The 13,909-nt window shown below is 48.8% G+C and overlaps 5 protein-coding genes across 5 annotated transcripts; all 5 read right to left on the bottom strand.

The window, feature by feature from the left end:
• Positions 1–903: 903 nt before the first annotated feature.
• On the bottom strand, positions 904–3,431 carry BDW43DRAFT_44082 (RING finger protein). Its single transcript, XM_032050066.1, has 4 exons — positions 2,959–3,431; positions 2,331–2,859; positions 1,386–2,272; positions 904–1,331 (listed from the first exon to the last, which is right to left on the bottom strand). The coding sequence occupies exons 1-4, from the start codon at positions 3,047–3,049 to the stop codon at positions 1,303–1,305; spliced, it is 1,536 nt and encodes a 511-aa protein (XP_031902139.1). The 5' UTR covers positions 3,050–3,431; the 3' UTR covers positions 904–1,302.
• An 850-nt stretch (positions 3,432–4,281) lies between these two features.
• BDW43DRAFT_271541 (translation initiation factor eIF2B catalytic subunit epsilon) lies at positions 4,282–7,424 on the bottom strand. The gene is made up of 5 exons (XM_032041442.1): positions 6,752–7,424; positions 6,588–6,644; positions 6,374–6,498; positions 5,131–6,302; positions 4,282–5,064 (listed from the first exon to the last, which is right to left on the bottom strand). Exons 1-5 carry the CDS (start codon positions 6,830–6,832, stop codon positions 4,379–4,381), a joined length of 2,121 nt encoding a protein of 706 aa, XP_031902138.1. The 5' UTR covers positions 6,833–7,424; the 3' UTR covers positions 4,282–4,378.
• A 140-nt stretch (positions 7,425–7,564) lies between these two features.
• On the bottom strand, positions 7,565–10,494 carry skn7 (putative stress response transcription factor SrrA/Skn7). The gene is made up of 5 exons (XM_032041441.1): positions 10,132–10,494; positions 9,915–10,058; positions 8,916–9,851; positions 8,662–8,851; positions 7,565–8,600 (listed from the first exon to the last, which is right to left on the bottom strand). The coding sequence occupies exons 1-5, from the start codon at positions 10,201–10,203 to the stop codon at positions 8,080–8,082; spliced, it is 1,863 nt and encodes a 620-aa protein (XP_031902137.1). The 5' UTR covers positions 10,204–10,494; the 3' UTR covers positions 7,565–8,079.
• Positions 10,495–11,050: 556 nt separating this feature from the next.
• Positions 11,051–11,647, bottom strand: BDW43DRAFT_271516 (uncharacterized protein). Its single transcript, XM_032041440.1, has one exon. The coding sequence runs from the start codon at positions 11,598–11,600 to the stop codon at positions 11,331–11,333; it is 270 nt and encodes an 89-aa protein (XP_031902136.1). The 5' UTR covers positions 11,601–11,647; the 3' UTR covers positions 11,051–11,330.
• Positions 11,648–12,922: 1,275 nt separating this feature from the next.
• Positions 12,923–13,312, bottom strand: BDW43DRAFT_43980 (uncharacterized protein). The gene has a single exon (XM_032050065.1). The coding sequence runs from the start codon at positions 13,227–13,229 to the stop codon at positions 13,026–13,028; it is 204 nt and encodes a 67-aa protein (XP_031902135.1). The 5' UTR covers positions 13,230–13,312; the 3' UTR covers positions 12,923–13,025.
• Positions 13,313–13,909: the final 597 nt, after the last annotated feature.

Here is a 13,909-nt window from a genome sequence, read left to right as displayed (position 1 = left end):
GAATTATTTTAGAATATCTAGAAGTCGCCTTTAATTTAAGTCTTATCCTCCACCTCTTCTCTTTATTGCGTTCTTGTTCAATTTCACGTTTTCTAGTTAGTCCTTCGATAGCTCTCCCAGCTAACCTCCGTACGCACCAAAGTAGTAAAATTCGCCTGCTGAATCAGCTTCCCTCGGCCAGACCTGCAACCACAAAAGAGAAAAGATCAGCGACGCTTCTTGTCCGATGACGGAGTTTGGATCTCTCAACCATAACTCACCACCCACTGGGTATCAACCACTCAACCAGTTGACCTTTTGACTCGGAACGAATCCCTTGAATCAATTACCGATCCATCCTCCAATGCCTGTCCTAGGAAGAGCAAAAAGAGCCAGAAGAACAATTTCCTGGGGACTGCCACACCTGACTAGAAACTGCCGAAGGACGGAGGAATCGCCCCGTTCTAGTGGAAGGCTTACCTAACACGGTAAGCATGGTCGCCTTTTTTCTTATCTGATCTCTTCCTTTTTTTACGCCGTTCTTTCGCGTTCTCTCTCTCTGTGTCTCTTTCTGATTTGTCCTGTACTCTCTCTTTCTTCAGTTACTCTGCGGCTCACCGGGATACCGTGTCCCGCATGGAGAAAGGGAAGAAAAAGGTATATAGTTTATGTCTTTCAATATATGGTCTTCCCTGCTTGGTAGAATCATTTCTTCTATCTCTCTCGGTGTGATACATCTCCGCGGATTAATTATGTCCACTCAGCTATTCTCTTACATAAACCCAGTAGGAATGTTCATCCTCGGATCTGTGCTTTATACGAGGTTATATACCCATCCCTTGCCTATACCAAGAAATTATTCCGGGAAAAAGTCTTGGAAGAAAGGAAAAAGAAAAAAAAAAAAAAAAATAGAAAAGGAAACCATGAAAATAGGAAGAATGAAAAAGGAAGATGAAAAATAAACTAAAATAATAAGAATAAAATAAATATAGTCCCATATTGTTCAGCCAAGTACAGTGATAGAATGAATATAGATGTGGTTCCCTATAGTAAATGATAATTGATACAATCAAAGGAAATCACCATGCAAATAATACCCGCGAAAAGCTCCTCTTTCAAATATTCACAAGGATACTGTCCGGTAGAGAATTCATATGCGCTGTCATGCACGTCGTTAAAGCAGAAGAATAATTTCGCCCACCATGGTCTTTTGGGTTGCCGGTTTGGTATGGTTTAGTAACATATGTCTGTTCCCTCTATGTCGTATGTGTGTGTGTGTGTGTGTGTGTGTGTGTGTGTGTGTGGTTTCGTGTTCGTTCTAGTCTACCAGTCCACGTTGAAAGACCATACCCCTACAAAAGTCAGTCTTCACCCGTCGGCAAATAGCTAATACTGCGGTGCCTGACCGTTTTTCAAGTTTTCGGCCGTGTCGCATAACAATATCACTCGTCTCTTGTTACAATACGCCGTTTTATCCAAGATATCCACCTTGAGGTTCGCTAATTCCGGCACAGGCTTCTCGAACATCTCGCTCAGGTTCTCCACCGCAAGCTCCAGGTCCTTCTGGTTATCCTCGAAGATCTCCGTCAAGTTGTTTCGCGCCAGGTAGTAGGCAAACGCGTAGGTCCACTTGAGGGTCTGTCGGCATTGTTGGAGCGCTTGGGATGCGGTGTCGAGGAACTGGACTTCAATCCACGATAAGCCAGACTGAGACTGGAGGCTGGTCATTTTCTTCTCCGTCTTCAGGTACAGGTCTTTATCGAGCTTGGCCGATTGCTCGTGATTCGCATATCGGTTGTAGTAATGGAGATATCGCTCCAATGAGGCGCGGGATTTCGCCTGTGCGGTACGGGCTTCGGATCCCGACTTCTCCTCATACCGGTTACAGTTATACCAGCTGGTACCGTGCTCGGACCATAGGCCCATGCACATCCAGCAGAACTCATGCTTGCATTTGCGGCACGTCATGTGGTTGCAACCCCCGTTTTTCTCGATCGTCGAGTGACACCTGGGGCACTCTTTGGTATTGGCTGAGATCCAGTTGGCTGTTTCAGAATCATCTTCACATTTCTGCAGCCACATTTTGACTAGCTGACAGGGCGCCGGTTGATGGTCGTTGAGAGTGCACCCAAAACAAAAATGATGCTTGCAGTTACATTGCACGGTAGGAACAATGCGACGGAGGTCTCGCTGCTTGATTGGACAATCAACAGCGTATTCGCAATTGGGAGCTGGGCACCATTTGAGGTTCTCTTTGTCATCGACGTAGGTCCTTGTCAATAGGGTATTATACCTAAAAGGATAAAGTTAGCAATGGTGCCCATATACACGCGGGTCGAAGAGACTCTCACCTGTCCTTGAGAGCAGCTGTGACAAGCAGGCTCAGAGACTTAGAGTCGACAATCATGTGACAGCCGTCACGAGGGCACTCTATCCTGGCCGCCTCCCCTTCCCCACGGATTTTTTGCGCAAGATAATGTCGATAGCAGTCGACGCAGAACCGATGTCCACACCGCATAGCATATGTCTCAAGGCCATCACCGTCTTCGCAACAGATGTCGCACATGAACCCGGATAATACCTCAGTCTTCGGAGTGCCTTCGAAGTTCGTCCCTAAACCTGCCTCATCCAGTGTCTCCTCAGGATGATCCATGTAGGACTCTATAAGCTTTTCCCGATTCCACCGTCCATATCGGAGGAGAATGGCGGACGATTCCGGCGGTAAACTTAGGATGGATGAAACCTCGTTGATCTGTCGATTCTGGTCCCGTTCGATGTCATCCGGGCTTAGGACCTTGAAGTCTACTTCGTAAGGTTTTCGTGAGGTTGATATGATATCTTTATCTTTGGAAAAACCACCGTCAAAGTCGTCTCCAAAATCTACCCATCGCGAGAAAAGAAAAAAAAGAAAGCACCGTCAGCACCCGGTCATCACCATGTCTAATAGTACAAGCCAGGAAGGAGACAACGACAACATACCTTCCCCTAAACTCTCATCATCACTCGCCTGTGTATCCAAAAAGTCATCAGCACTAGAGGCAACGCTCATGAAATCTTCATCGGACTCCATAGTGGTCGACGCCGGCGTAACCAAATCAGGGCCCTTCTTTTCCGCGGAAATCGTGAACTCCCCTGAGACGACGGAGGCCAGGTCTGTGGCGGGGTCAGGGTCTGCGACCTCAAGGTCAACAGCGGCTTTCGTCTTGCGGGCAGACTTTCGGGAAGAAGGTCCGGTGGCGGCTTGCGATCGGGCGACGAAATCCTTGGTGGCGGAGTGTTTGTCTGTTATCGCCGCCTCGGCCGCCTTTCGCTTCCTTGTTTGAGGAGGCGTGGTGAAAACAATGGTATCGCGGCAAGCCGGTATGTGCTGAGACGAAAAAAAAGTAGGTCTCGAAATTCAACGTCGAGACCTTCGCTTTTTTTCCGAGACAACACAAGGCGCAGCTTACCAAAGGTGGGTAATCAGTCCTGGGGGATCGGCTGATAAATGTAACGGATGACGGCGGACACGAAGGGTGGACTGGAGGTAGAGAACTATGCAGTAGCAGGAACGGTAGCACCATGCACTAGCTCTCAGCCAGTCAATCGTTGGGCGTGAACAGCTTATTGATGTTGAAGCCTTTTGGGCTTTGGAGTAGAGGAGAGGGGTGCGGATGTAACTAAGGGACGGGAGACGGACGGACGTCACGGGAGAGTGGGGGGCCTTAGGAGACAAGCCTCAGGTTTGTCTTCGAACTAAAGGCCCGGTATTGCCGTGCACACGAACTACACGGAGTACACGCAAGTAAAATATTGGATACTCAGAAATACAAGCAAAAAGGAAAGGGAAAAAACAATAAAGGAAAAGGAAAAGAAGAAAACAGTTTTTTACTTCAGTGGGATTGCTAAGCACACAGCCTTTTACTTATAGCGGCGTGCCTGTATGGGGCACTTTCCCTAGATCTGATGCTAATGCCACGGAATGTCTGTGTGGGGGAAGGCAACAACAAGGCTACCTAAAGCGGTAGACACCTGAATATGGGTTCCAAATTTATGCGTCTTTTCATTGGAACTTGTTCCTTTTTCAGACTCGGGAGGGACCGTACGGAAGATGGTAAACATTGGTTCGCTGGAATAAAAAGCTCGAAGGGTACTCCATGCCAATGATGTCAGATAACTGAATGTGATTGTCATCATCTGATATTTTCTTTTTAGATATATCTGGGAACGTATGAACAGGCATGACTCAACATCGTGATCGGTGCAAGTGACCTGGAATGCTAACCTTAGGCAGCCACCAGGCAATCAATTCCTTTTATGTTTCTATTCCAGTTCTCTAATATAATACTACTAGAAATGCTTTTGATTTTGCACTCGTAACAGTTCATTCCGTGGTTTTTCTGCGTCAGACATTATCAGATCACTCATCGTCGCTTTCTTCCTCCTCGTCATCACCATCTTCTTCCTCGCTGCTCTCCTCTTCTTCGGCGCTTGCCAACCAATCCACAAACTGTTGGGTCTGGCTGCGCACTTGTTTCATCTCGTCAGTACTGCTGGACCTCTCATCATCCCACCATTGTTCATATGCCTCCTCCTCCAGAATCTCGAGGTCATATAATTCCTTGGCAGCGAACAAGAGGATGGTGTCGCCGCGATTGCGGTGTACAAGGTCCTGCTGGAGCAAAAGTAACAAGTCGACCTGATCAGACTTCGCATTATTGTCCCGGTCGAACAGCGACCGTTCAATAATTTCGCGATACTTTCCAAAAAGCTCCCGAACGACGTCCCCGGCTCCCTTGCCGGCTTCCATCAATTGCTGAGTCCGTTTCATGAATGCCATCACCACGGCTCGTCGGACATGGTGATCAGAAGCGTTGGCTGTCATGCGTAGACTGACTAGTTCTAGTTGCACCACATCTGATGTGACGCCATCGCGCAAACTGTCGTAGACACTGGTGGCGGCGTCATGGACGAAATGCTCATGCTCATCATCGTCACCGCCCGAGCTGCTGAAACTTCCCGAGCGAGATAAACCGTACTCTGAAATCTCCGATGAAAGGGTAGAAATGGATTCTGTAGAGAGAGAAAGCTTTGCCATATTGTAAACTGCGTGAAAGACCTGTTAGCTTGGCCTGAGTCGGTAGTTTAAGAAAAATAGGGGAAAGAGCGTACTCAGACCTGACGAGGCGTTGCTCTCGGTATCAGAGTCATCCTCATCTTCATAGGGCACATATTCATAACCCTCACCCCCTTCACCGACGACTTCTGGTTCACTTTCTGGCACACCACCGTCTTCCTCCCTCGCAGCGTTCGTGATGCGTTTACCTTCGTCGATAGTCATTCCACTGGCGATCTTCACTCCGAATGACAGGAGCGCACCAGGCTCGACGCTACAATTGCTGCCAACCTGTACGCCATCAGCAACGACAGCGTGGCGCACAGTCGTGCCGTCACCAATCACAGCACCGTCCCAGATGTAGGCACCGTTCAAAGTGACATTCTTGCCAATCTTACAGTTCCTTCCTAGTACTGTATCACTGACCGTCGTCTTGTCTCCGATGCTTGTGCCTTGCCCAATAACGGTTCGCCGGCCGATGACACATGAACGAGCCAAGGTCACACCATGCTCCTGATATAGGTTTCCCTTCCGAAGTTCATAGTTGTGGCCTGGGAGCAGGTTTGTGTCCGGGCACAGAGGGTACGCCCACCTCGAAATGACATCCTTGCTAACCGCATCATATGCCTTCAAGTTCCTCACTCTGGCAGCGTAGTGATCTTTGACGATATGTGTGTGGATAGTCTTTCCATTTAGCTCGTAATCTTTCAGCACACCAAACAGAAACTGCGTCCGTGGAGTCTGATAATCGAAACTGTCAGACCACAGACTCAGCACGTCGGGAGTGCAGATGTCAATGTTGCAGTCGATGAGATCTTGGCGGATATCTAGCTCCGGGTGTTCAAGGACAATCTCCGAGTCAATGTTAAGGCGAGTGGACTCCTGTGAATGGTGATTGATTTCCTCGTAATGTAGACAGCGGTCCTTGGTGGGATCAATAATGAAGACGGGCGAAGAAGATGAGGACTTGGTCCGGTGGTTCCTGCCGGCCTCCCGGAGAATCATGGTCATAATGGCATCCTTGTTCGCTGCACGGCGAGCCCGATGCTTGGCCAAAGCGCCTTCAATAGGCAGGTTGCTGATGACGTCGCCGCTCACAACAATGAAATCCCCGGTAATAAGATGCTTCCCATCAAGGTCGCGCATGACATCTCCGACGGAGGTGGAGGTGGACTTGAGGAAGGTCAACTGCTTAAACGGTGACGACGGTGATCTCCATTTTGATGCACTGTAGTGGCCCCGATATCAGTATAACCGCGACCATTGTATGTCCCAGAGGAGCAAGCGTTATCCACATACTTGATGTATTTCTCCAACTGATCCGAATGCGCTCCACCGTACAAGAACACATCTTCGACACCGGCATTGGCAAGGAATTCCAACGTGTATTCGATTAACGGAGTGTTCGCAAGAGGTAAAAGACACTGTGATCGCGCGTGTCAGCCCAGAATCCATGACTCGGCCTTCCCCGCAACGCCCGCTTTCGCATGAATATCCTATCTCTGATACATACCCGAGGCTTGTCGAGAGTGAACGGCTCGAACTTTGTCTCGAAAGTGTCGGCAATAACCTATACAGCATCGGAACGTTAGCTATCCGCCCTTCGTACACCCCCCGCCGGCGTATCGCGGCCTAGCAGGCGCTAGGGAATGATCATTTGTGAAAAAAGCAACATACCACAGCCTGCAAAGTCTCCTCTACCTCCTCCGCAGCATTGCCCCTCTGCTTCGAGCCACCGCCTTTTTGCTTCGGACCCATCTGCTAAAATCATCGTCAGCTCAAGTTGCGCGGAGAGATCGAATGTCGCTGCAACTCACTGTGCAGCTGATTTCCCCCCGCCTCACTTGAAGGTCAAATAGAACTAAAAGAAATGCAACAAGGGCTGCTCAAGAGTGTTTAAAAGCCCAGGCGATAATGAGGTCAACAAAGAAAGCGAACTAAACAATGAATCGGCAAGCACAGTCTAAAGAAATCATTCCGGTTTCCCCTCGACACAAAAACTCCGCCAAGCACATATCGAGTGATTCATCCCACTCCCGCCTTTTTTTTTTTGTTTGCATGTTTGTCCCATTTGCCAAGTTTGCTCGCCAGCTTGCCCCCTTCCACGTGATACACGTGATTGACTACACTAGCCACACACCACCGTAAAGGGTCAGCTTCAGCCTCAAAGAGTCCAGAACAAGAGAGAAGGCCCAGGCCCTCCTGGACTTCTTGCAATATCCCTTGTTCAGGAACCAACGGTCTAGAACCTTAATATGGCTCTTTAATGTAGGTAAAACCAAACAGGAGCGCTGGTCAAACAGCCTATGCCCCCGACCCGAAGGGCGATCGGAAGCTCCTGTGGGTTACCCGGTCGGCATGGGGCTCGTGTAGTACAAAGCAACTCCACTTCCGTACGTGTGTGTAGTGTGCGACTTCTGCATCTGATTGGAAGGTATCTTGCAGACATGGCTGTGCCGTGAAAATATGGTAGGCGGTAGGTAACCAAGATGAATGGATGAGTTGTGTTTTGTATTGTGGTAGTGTGGCTAGGATATAAGCACCATCAAATTGTGTTCCAATTCCGAAACAGCAAAAAATGCGCCAACCGTGGATCTTCCACTCAACAGGACAATTTACCCACGTAACATGTCCAAGTAATTACAGCAACAAGTACACCACCCAAAAAAAAAAAAAATAATCAGTCTGGATGCCCCGACCTAATATAGTTAAAACTCCCTTATATCCCTTTATAATGGAAAAACAACGGTGAAACAAACAGTTCTGCTGAGAGTATCCGCAAGGGGAAGCAAAGAAGTCAAAAAAGATAAATAATTAAAAGCCTTATAAACGCCGTAAGTTATCAAAGATCCACCAGGGGTCAACGGTATCGTACGGGTAGAGATTTCATATAGCGGAGATAGCGATCGTGAAAGGGGGATGTAGTGAGTGAAGATAGGTGGAGAGTAATGCAGTATAGGTGGTGGGTTGGTTGGGAAATATACAGGACTTGAGGTAAGCGACGCTTAGCCGGTCCGTGCGGCCTGCACGGGGTTGACCATCGTTTGAGGCTGAGCCGCATATACACGCGGTCGCTTGGCGAGGTTGGGGTTTTCGGCAGCACTGGCCATGTCAGAGACCTGCCGTCGTTGTTGCGGCCGTGCTGCAGCTGTAGCCGCAGCCGGGAGGGCCACAGGAGCTGTGGGATACTGCACCCCATTCTGATCTACCGCATATGCAGCGGCAGCAGGAGGGGCCGCAGGCACATATTGACCTGGAACCTGCTGAAGGTTAGGATGAACAGTAGCCATGCCCTGGAACTGGCTCGGCGTTTGCCAATTGTTGATTGATGTAGATGGCGATTGGCTAGGGGAGCTGTCCTCTTTGACCGACTGGCCTGCGGAGCTCTGTGCAGCCATTGTAACTGCCGCCGTAGGTTGGGCTGCTTCCATGCCTTGCGGAATAGTCTTCAGGTGAACCAAGTGCTTCTCCAGCATATCCAGAAGACTCTTTCGCGTAAAAGGTTTCGGCAGAACATCATCCATTCCTGATCAGCGTCAGCAGGGGCAACCGCAATTAACCCGTTCCCCTTCGCAGATGGGACATACCATGTTGGAAGTAAAGTTGAATGTCATCACTTCGAATGTTAGACGTCATTGCAATAATAGGTGTCCGGTCGAATTGCCGAATGAGGTGACACGCCGAGACACCGTCCAAGTTGGGCATAATGATATCCATCAGAATCAGGTCATATTTCGAGCCATCCTGTATTTTGTTCACCGCCTCAAGTCCATCAAACTGCGTTGTCGCCCATCAGAAAAACCAATCTTTTGAGCGGTGATCCGCAACGTAGAATACTTACAGCAGTATCAATCACGCAGGAAAACGAATAGAGAAACTTTCCGCCAATTTGCCGACACGTCGCATCGTCTTCGACCAGTAAGATATGCGGGCTACGCATCCACCCCGGATCAACATTCGTGCTCTTTTTCCGACTGTCTGGGAACTGCCTTCGAGTATCGTCGACTTCTTGTTTGGGTGGCATTGGGTAAGGGACATTGTTGACGTGCTCACTATACATCGGATCGATTCCATTGGTTGCACCCACCGGGTACACGACCGGTTCAATCTCGCCATTCATCTTCGGATAAACCAAGGCTGCGGTTGCGGCATTCGCGGGATTGGCTGGGTTTGCGGGGGTCGTGGCGGCCGCAGTCGGTGGGCGCACCACGCCATTCCGCGGCGCAGTTTCCAGTGCGGGTGTAGGGGCCACAACGGGGCCGGTCTTTGGTGGCTCGCCTAGCGAATCAAGGCCACTGAGATTGAACTGGATTTCGGCGTTCATGTCATTGAGAAGTTTCGAGGCATGCTGCAAGGGTGACGAAGGTTCATCGTCCATCGACGCCACCTGGGAAGGGCTTAAGGTCGAACCCCCCTGGCCTTGGGCCTGGAAAGGCGCGGAGGCTTTACTGTCTCGCCGTTGGCGAGCATCCACCGATAAGAGGTAGGTCATCAGTTGGTGGATGACATGCTCGTGGTTTAGGACTGTCTTTTGGACTCTCATCACCTCCTGCAGCATGATCTGGTGGTCCACGGTTAACTGGGCATACCGATCCGAGAGATGTTGAATTTGTTGTTGCTGCGCCAATATTTGCGAATTTAAAAGGTCGATCTGTTGCGTGGGGACCGAGTCCTCGTTGCTCTGGGTCTGTTTGCGAGGGGCGGGCGCCTTCCGTCGGATATTGTCGAGTGATTCTTTGCTGTTTGCACGGAATTCGGGATGCTTGAATTCCCACGCCTGGATTCCTGGTCAGAAAAACGCCGCTCAATCACCAGCGCCAAAAAACATGCGCAGCCTTACATTCTGCCCATACGGTGATTGACCATTCTCTTCATTATTTTGTCTCACTTTGTGGAAATCATACTTGTTCAGTTGTCGTACGAAGCTGGCAAAATTGCTATGTTTGAAATGTTTGGGGAGAATTGTTTTTGTAAATTTCTCGCACTGTAACAGCGTAAGGACCGATTAGCCCGAGAGCAGCCACCGGGCGAAGGCACGAGGGGTGTGCATTAATTACCTCCAAGACGACGAAACTGTCCCCTTCATCACCCCACCGCACAATCTCCGAGTAGGACGGATCTTCCAGCATTCTTGCAGAGAAATGTTAGTGACAAGACCGAGGTAGGAACGAGCTGCTTGGACCGTAGGCGAGCCATCGTAAATGGAAGCACGTGTAGTCGCATGGAGTCGGACTGACGAAGCTCGGAGGAGGGGTGGGGGGGGGGAGGGAAAGGAGTGGAGGGAGCAAGTTGGGAAAAGGAGAAGAATACTCACTTGTAAAGTTTCCGCACCTATGCATCTTGTTAGTGTAATTCTTTGTCCACGATAGACTCAAAGACCAAAAGTATAACAATAATAATGTAACAAAGAAAAAAAAAAACACAAAAAGGGAAGAAAGGGGAAAAAAAAAAAAGAAACAACAATATCTATATCAGCATCAAAAAAAAGATCATCACATACAAAATCGCTGGAGTTGCCCGCGGGGGCGGCGTTGGTAGTGGTCTGGCCACCGTCCATCGTGGGCTAGATGGGTCGCGACCGATCGAACAAGCAACAGGCTCAAGCACGTCGCAGAACCTCAAGAGCAACGGCTGCGGGAGAGTATGAATAGGAAAATGAATATCAGACTCGGTAGTCAATTACCCACCGAAATCGAGAGTGAGGGAAAATGCCCCGGGGGAAAGGATAAGAATGAAGAAAAGGAAAAGAAGAGGGAAAAAGGCAAAGGAAAACCGAAGGGGAAAAAAAATGACGGTCTACGGGTTGTTTGGTTGGGAGAGGAAAAAGAGAGAGGGAAGAGAAAGTTTTGGGTAATTTACTACTTCTGCAAAAGTGGGACTTTTGATGGGGGGGGGTCACTGACTTGGTGCCATTGGTTTCCGGTCACCACTGGGCACTAGCCACACCTCTTTTGCTTTTGCTTTTTAGTGTCCTGTCCGTCCCCTTCCTGCTAGAAATCTTCTCTGAGTTGTGCTTGTTACTTGTTTAATATTGACTGATTTTATCCCGAACAATGCAAGGAGCTTAAAGGGGGAAACGGAAGCGCAACGGAAGCTCCTCTCTTTCAAAACCACAGCTAGCTAGGTACGTCCGCTGTAGGTACATACAAGTCTGTACTAGGCAATAACCTCGGAGGGGGGAAGATGATGTGGGGATCCTCCTATTCGGCCGTAGTGCCTTAAAAGGGCAGGAGAATGGCTTGACGATGACTAGTAATTAACCGCAGGAGTCAGGAGGGGAACAACAAATGACTACATGAGGAAAATAGTCTCTGTGCTTTCGTGGTTTCATTTGAATTTTATATTTATATTTTTTGAACTTCCAAGAGGCGGACGTTACAACAAAGGTCAGTGCGTTCATGATGCAGATAACGTGCAAGGAAAGGATGGAGGGGGAAAAATGGAGATAGGCTGTGGAAGAGAAAGAGAGGGGCAAACCAACAAACCAACCTGCGATGATCATCGAGAGGCGACGGTGGACTCTCATAGGTATGTATGTCTTCAAGAAACATTTGACCCTTTTGTGACTCCAACTTTTGAGCGCCGTTAAAAAGCAAAAATAATCTGAAAAATCCTCTTTTTCGCCCGAGGAAGCATCCTAGTCAGGTGCACATATTACATAAAACTAATTATGTACATACATACATACATGATCCACACACATCACACTTCCATACGCCTGGGTATCTTCTAGAGTCGTATTGACAGGAAAGACAATTGTTGTTTGCTTTTTTTTCTCTTTTCTTCTCTTCTTCTTTTTCTTTTTTTTTTTTTTCTTTTTTTTTTGCTCTCTCAAATTGAAGAGAGGGGGCTTGTACTCTGTACAGTTGTTTACAGTTAGAAAAGCGTTCAGCGGTGGAGACCAAGCAGTTTATCCACAATCATATACTTATTCTGGTTACTCAGTGCTGATCTTATTTTCCCTCCTCCACATCGTAACAGCCTGACAGGATGCGACCCTCCTCCACATGAATAAATTGCAAGTCTACTGCGGGTTTCCTTTCTACTTCTTTGAATTTTGATCCTGGATATAGAAAGTACCAAAGCAAGTGCCACCGGTTCCAGGGTAGGGTTGGCCAGACCTTTATCTCTTTCCACGGTTAACAAGGTAGTTTTAACGCCACCTCCAGAGGATCGATCGCTTTCCGTCGGGTATGATAGCATAAGGACACCGACCTATAATAAGAACAAATGGGGGAAAAAAAAAAGAAGGCTCGCATCCGAACCTCCGTGACGTAGCCCGAATAAATTCCAAATGATCGACTGTGATCGACGACTTGGAGGCGGGAATTGAGTGGATTCCTTAGTTTAGGAGGTACAAACGAACCGGCTCCCTCTCAACTCAAACTCCTGTTCGATTTGTGTGTATATACCATCCTGAATTCTGACTTACCTGGCCCGAAATGTTCGCCACGCAGACGGAGTTATCCAAGGTAGAGCGCTACTAGTACCCCGACGTCTCATCGAGTCGCTTCCTTAACATGCCGTGGAAGATAGTAGTTCCGACCCAGTCCAGCCCAGTGAACCCCATCCAGTCGGACCAGGGCTGGATTCATCAACGAAAACCCCTCGCTCTGCCTGCGGAGAGCCTGTCGCCACATATGCACCAACCGTCTAGCCCTGAGGGCGTGGTCTTTCGAGGTGCTTGCACAAGGAGGAGCAACATAAAGGCTGGAAACAGTTGGAAACCCGTCTTAGCACCCTGAATTTAGATCATCCTTTATGTCAGATATGAAACAAGGAAGGAAAAGGGACAACACATACACGAGTACCAATATCCAGCCAAAGACACTATACACCATTCTCACCAACAATCGAAGCATCTTCGCTGCACTAATTTCGGCCGCTTTGAGAACCGCACTAATCTCATTGGATAGGTCTATGGTCGGGGTCGGTTCGATCTCGTCAGACTCTATGGTATAAAATATGTAGTCGTCAGGGGCTGTGGTGAAATTGGTTGAGGCTTCCATTTCCTCGAACAAGGGTGGCGGAGTAGCCGATCGGACCATCGGTCGTAAGCGCCGAAGATGAACACTTCCAGTAGCGTGTAGGCAAAATGAAGACAGGCGGATTGAGGACCTGTTCCGTCAACGGAAGCGACAAGCCTATCGTGCATTCGCAGCGGCTGTGGTAAATTAGGGTACCATTCTCAGTTTCTGGAGAAGTGGACGAGTGGTTTAGAGGGACTCGGGCAAAGTTTGTCGAAGTGTATTGTAACGACCTCAGCGCACTATGGAGGTCTTTGTTATCGGCGATGTCTTTGCGACATGATAAAGTGATTACTAGAGGCCATACTGCACCTCATCTGCCACCCGAGACAAACGGCCAAAGCCTTGAAATTGTTGACCATGGCGCACATCTTGCCTAAGGGGTCTGTTTGAGGGAGGCAACTAGGATACTCGCTCATCAGTGCGAAAATTGTCGTCCAGATCTGTTACATCCCATTCATCATATCTAATATATGGAGGCTGACACATTAGGAGGCTCCCCCACTTATCACTAGAGTCTCCTGCGTAGTCGCCGCTCCTAGGCCGGGAGGCCCATCGGTCCGTATTCTAATTGAAGACCAAAAGATGTAGCGGGCCCGACGAGTAACCCAACAAAGGACCACAGGGATGCGCTGTCAGCAACAGCAGTTTGACTCTTTTGAGGGGGTTTGTGTAGATAAAGAAGCCCAGCCTGCAGGACAGCTAAGTGAGGTGTGTGTATCTCTTGCAGCAAAACCTCCAGCACTATGCACCAGAGCTATTCAGTTGGTTGCCTTGAATAAACGTCGAGAACAGAGAGGTACTCATC

The sequence above is a fragment of the Aspergillus alliaceus genome (genome assembly GCF_009176365.1).
Source record: "Aspergillus alliaceus strain CBS 536.65 unplaced genomic scaffold BDW43scaffold_13, whole genome shotgun sequence".
NCBI lineage: Eukaryota > Fungi > Ascomycota > Eurotiomycetes > Eurotiales > Aspergillaceae > Aspergillus > Aspergillus alliaceus.
Note: the sequence above shows the minus strand (reverse complement) of the source record. Positions and strands in the feature narration are given on the sequence as shown.

Bases quoted from the DNA above. Each gene is read 5' to 3' on its own strand.
- BDW43DRAFT_44082 (XM_032050066.1), bottom strand. From the start codon at position 3,049: ATGGAGTCCGATGAAGATTTCATGAGCGTTGCCTCTAGTGCTGATGAC. The intron at 2,860-2,958 runs GTATGTTGTCGT...CGCGATGGGTAG, and splicing joins TGATGAGAGTTTAGGGGAAG to ATTTTGGAGACGACTTTGAC. The intron at 2,273-2,330 runs GTGAGAGTCTCT...TTATCCTTTTAG, and splicing joins ACAGCTGCTCTCAAGGACAG to GTATAATACCCTATTGACAA.
- BDW43DRAFT_271541 (XM_032041442.1), bottom strand. From the start codon at position 6,832: ATGGGTCCGAAGCAAAAAGGCGGTGGCTCGAAGCAGAGGGGCAATGCT. The intron at 6,499-6,587 runs GTATGTATCAGA...GCGCGATCACAG, and splicing joins TCACTCTCGACAAGCCTCGG to TGTCTTTTACCTCTTGCGAA. The intron at 5,065-5,130 runs GTACGCTCTTTC...TCTTTCACGCAG, and splicing joins CAACGCCTCGTCAGGTCTGA to TTTACAATATGGCAAAGCTT.
- skn7 (XM_032041441.1), bottom strand. From the start codon at position 10,203: ATGCTGGAAGATCCGTCCTACTCGGAGATTGTGCGGTGGGGTGATGAA. The intron at 10,059-10,131 runs GTAATTAATGCA...ACGCTGTTACAG, and splicing joins ACAGTTTCGTCGTCTTGGAG to TGCGAGAAATTTACAAAAAC. The intron at 9,852-9,914 runs GTAAGGCTGCGC...CCAGGAATCCAG, and splicing joins AATCACCGTATGGGCAGAAT to GCGTGGGAATTCAAGCATCC.
- BDW43DRAFT_271516 (XM_032041440.1), bottom strand. From the start codon at position 11,600: ATGAGAGTCCACCGTCGCCTCTCGATGATCATCGCAGGTTGGTTTGTT.
- BDW43DRAFT_43980 (XM_032050065.1), bottom strand. From the start codon at position 13,229: ATGCACGATAGGCTTGTCGCTTCCGTTGACGGAACAGGTCCTCAATCC.